This window comes from Dromiciops gliroides, chromosome 4 (assembly GCF_019393635.1).
Source record: "Dromiciops gliroides isolate mDroGli1 chromosome 4, mDroGli1.pri, whole genome shotgun sequence".
Classification (NCBI taxonomy): Eukaryota; Metazoa; Chordata; class Mammalia; order Microbiotheria; family Microbiotheriidae; genus Dromiciops; species Dromiciops gliroides.
This window is the reverse complement of record NC_057864.1, coordinates 191,592,165-191,595,286: the sequence shown is the minus strand read 5'-3', so window position 1 is coordinate 191,595,286 and position 3,122 is coordinate 191,592,165. Positions and strand designations below refer to the sequence as shown.

General features: G+C 53.6%; 1 protein-coding gene across 1 annotated transcript; it reads right to left on the bottom strand.

The window, feature by feature from the left end:
- Window positions 1-1,394: 1,394 nt before the first annotated feature.
- RPRML (reprimo like) lies at window positions 1,395-2,663 on the bottom strand. Its single transcript, XM_044004818.1, has one exon. The coding sequence runs from the start codon at window positions 2,231-2,233 to the stop codon at window positions 1,877-1,879; it is 357 nt and encodes a 118-aa protein (XP_043860753.1). The 5' UTR covers window positions 2,234-2,663; the 3' UTR covers window positions 1,395-1,876.
- Window positions 2,664-3,122: the final 459 nt, after the last annotated feature.

Sequence of the window (3,122 nt, the reverse complement as noted above, 5' to 3'; positions counted from 1 at the left end):
GAATTTTCCAATTTTCCACTCCAATTTCTCTAAGGTCACAGACTTCACTTCTGAATGGAGACAGTTACTTTGCATATACATGCTACTATTCACCAAGGGGTCAGGGGGAATCTCTAGTTCAATGTCATCCCAACTTTGAAGAAACAAAATCCACGATTATGTCACCCCTACAGATAGGTAACCCTCCTATACAAAGGACAGCTTGGCACTAGTACTGACAGCCTGGAAGCAGCTTTGTTTTCATTTTTCCTTTTAAAACTCAGGACCTTGTGGTGATCACACCTGTAATCCTTCCTGCTGGAGGAGACGGAAGCTGGCAGATTGCTTGAGCATCAATTAGAGCTAAAGCAGATAGAATGGTCCCATTAAACCCCGCCCCAAAGTTGGGGAGGGGCAGCGGGGTGGGACCAGACTGCCTATGGAGGGGCAAACTGGTTCAGGTCTGAAATGGAGTTGGTCCAATCTTCCCTACCAATCAGCGGTGGGATCACTAAGACTGGTCCCCTGCACTTTTAGCTTGGGCGAGATAGGGAGACGCAGTCTCAACCAATCAATGAATGGGCAAATAAATAAATCTCGTTAAGGACCTCTGAGGAGGAAATTTTTCACCAACCCTATTTGTCAAGTATCTAGCCAAGCCTGGGAGGCGAAAACTCCAGCTTCTCTAAACCTCCTAGCGCGTTCCACCAACATGCCTTTACATCACCGAGACAAAGAGGTTCTGGGAGGAACCAGAAATCGAATTTGGCTCCCTCTCTCCCTCATGTAAAAAAAAAAAAAATGCAGGGATTTTTTCCCCCTCTATTCAAAACACGCACTATTCTAGGACCATATAATTCAGAATGCAAAATCACAACCACCAATTGAAAAGTGAAATTGTCAACTCCTCGACCTTTTTTGGTCCACTCACATCTAATCAAGCAGTTTGGAGGATTTCATTTCCTCATTTGACAGATTCCCCGCACCCAGAACCTATTGATCCAACCAGTTGTTCCATCAAATCGCTCCGGAGTAGGGAAAGCGTTCATTTTTTTCATCTCCCCTTCCTCACCCTCTTGCGCAGAGCCGGTCCAGCGCAGCTCATTCAGTCCTCGCGCCCGCAGCTACCTCCTTGCCATCCCCAGATGGCCGGCCAAGTCACCGCTGGTAGCGATTTTCCCTAGCGATTCCACAAGGACCAACCCCCCAAAATGAGAGAGAGAGAGAGAGAGAGAGAGAGAGAGAGAGAGAGAGAGAGAGAGAGAGAGAGAGAGAGAGAGAGAGAGAGAGAGAGAGAGAGATGCACAGGAGGAGGCTAACTTGAGAGCCCCGACGGTCGGGAGGGTTTTATTACACGATTTCTTTGCAAATGGACAAATCAATCGCGAACCCAGATACCTCTGCAACCCCCGTCCAAATTCCCACCCCACCTCCCCATACCAAACAAAACGAACACCCCCGCCTCCAATAAAGCAAGACAGTTGCTGGGTCCCTCTTCTCTATTTCCACCCACACCCCATCTTCTTTCCCCTCCTTTCCTTTTTCTTTTAAAATAACAATTGTTGAAATCCCCCAAGCCACTCAACCAGACTGGACTTTACAAGGCAATGTTCCTAAAGGACCGCTTTGCACGGAACAAGTCACAGAGCACCCACAGCAGGGATGGAGCGCACCCGGGTGCTGGGTTTGCCCAAACGACCACCTGGAGGAAGTGCTCTTTCAGCCCTGTGGGGGGCTCGGGTCCCCTCAACCAAGGCATTCCCACAGCCTGGTTGCCGCTGCTCCTTCATCCTCAAAAAGCAATCTTTCCGGACTTCACAGGTGCCGGAGCAAGCCCGCGTGGGGCCCTCGGGCGGGGAGGGAGGGAAGGACTCGCGTCAGGGTCCCCGAGGCGCCTTCAGTAAAGCCCCATGATGGCTGCGCCCACGTCCTTGGAGGGTCGCCTTTCCTGCACTAGAAAGTTGATCATGCTTTCTGACTTGATGAGCAGGTTGCAGCCCAGGAAGAAGATGCCGAAGAACACGGTGAGGGAGAGGACGCAGAGGACTGCGATCTGCGCCACTCGCGATACCCACAGGCTCCGCTCGTCAGGGGCCAGACCCGCTGGGATCCCGTCGCTCGCCACCAACGGGGGGGTTCCGGGACAGCAGCCCAGCCACGTGTCCAGCCCTTGGCTCTGGTTGCCGTAGGCGCTGCCTCCGCCTCCGCTGCCTCCCGGTTCCAGGGCGCTCTGATTCAAGAAGGTCCCGTTCATCTGGCTCCCTAGCGCGCCCCGCCGACCGACTGACCGACCGACCAACCCGGGACTCAACTGCACGCAGTCCCTGCCTCCCGCAGACAGTCCCCTCGATGGCTTCTCTCCCACTCTGCAGCCCCACGGGGCCCAGGTCCGGGCTCTGCAGGGACTCGTTGCGCCGCTCGGGGAGACTTGAAGGCTGTCGGGGTGGGGGCGGGGACGCTGGCCGGGATACTGAGTCGGAGAGCAGCTCTGGGGGTGGGTGAAGAGAAAAGAAATGGGAGGAGAACTGGCTCACATTTCCCTCTCCTACCCAGGACGGAGCCGCGGGGGCGGCCCCAGAGGATGCAAGCAACAGGCTGGAACGTTCCGTGCCTCCCGCTGCGGGGACAAGCTGGAATTGGAGCTGGAGAAAGAGTCACCCAGACTGCAGCTCCCCCTACCCGCCCTTCTCCTCACGGAGCCGTCCGTCGTCCCCCTCCCCACTACCACCCAGCGCACACGCACCCAACCTAGCAACAGCTATTTCCCCAGCTGAGTCTCTAGGGGACGTCGGCTTGGCATCTGAGAATCATAAAAACAGTCTTAAAATTGGGAAGGACCTGGAGAGATCATCAGGTTCTGCCCCCTGCCTTCAGGCAGGAGAAAATCTAAAACAAACAGACGCGGTAATCGGTTCCTTCCTGGAAGATCTCTAGGGCCTGATTTACCCTCTATCTTATTCTAGTCTAGTGCTCGATCCATTCCTAACAGTTACGAAGGTCCTATTTAAGTCTAACCTAATATCTCCTTCTCTAATGTCCAGTTCATCTTCAGGTCTTTGCTGACAGAGCGACTGCTTCATGTCCACCTTCTTAGCGACACTCGTAGATCTGAATAAAAATGTATTCCAGACTAAAATACCGGA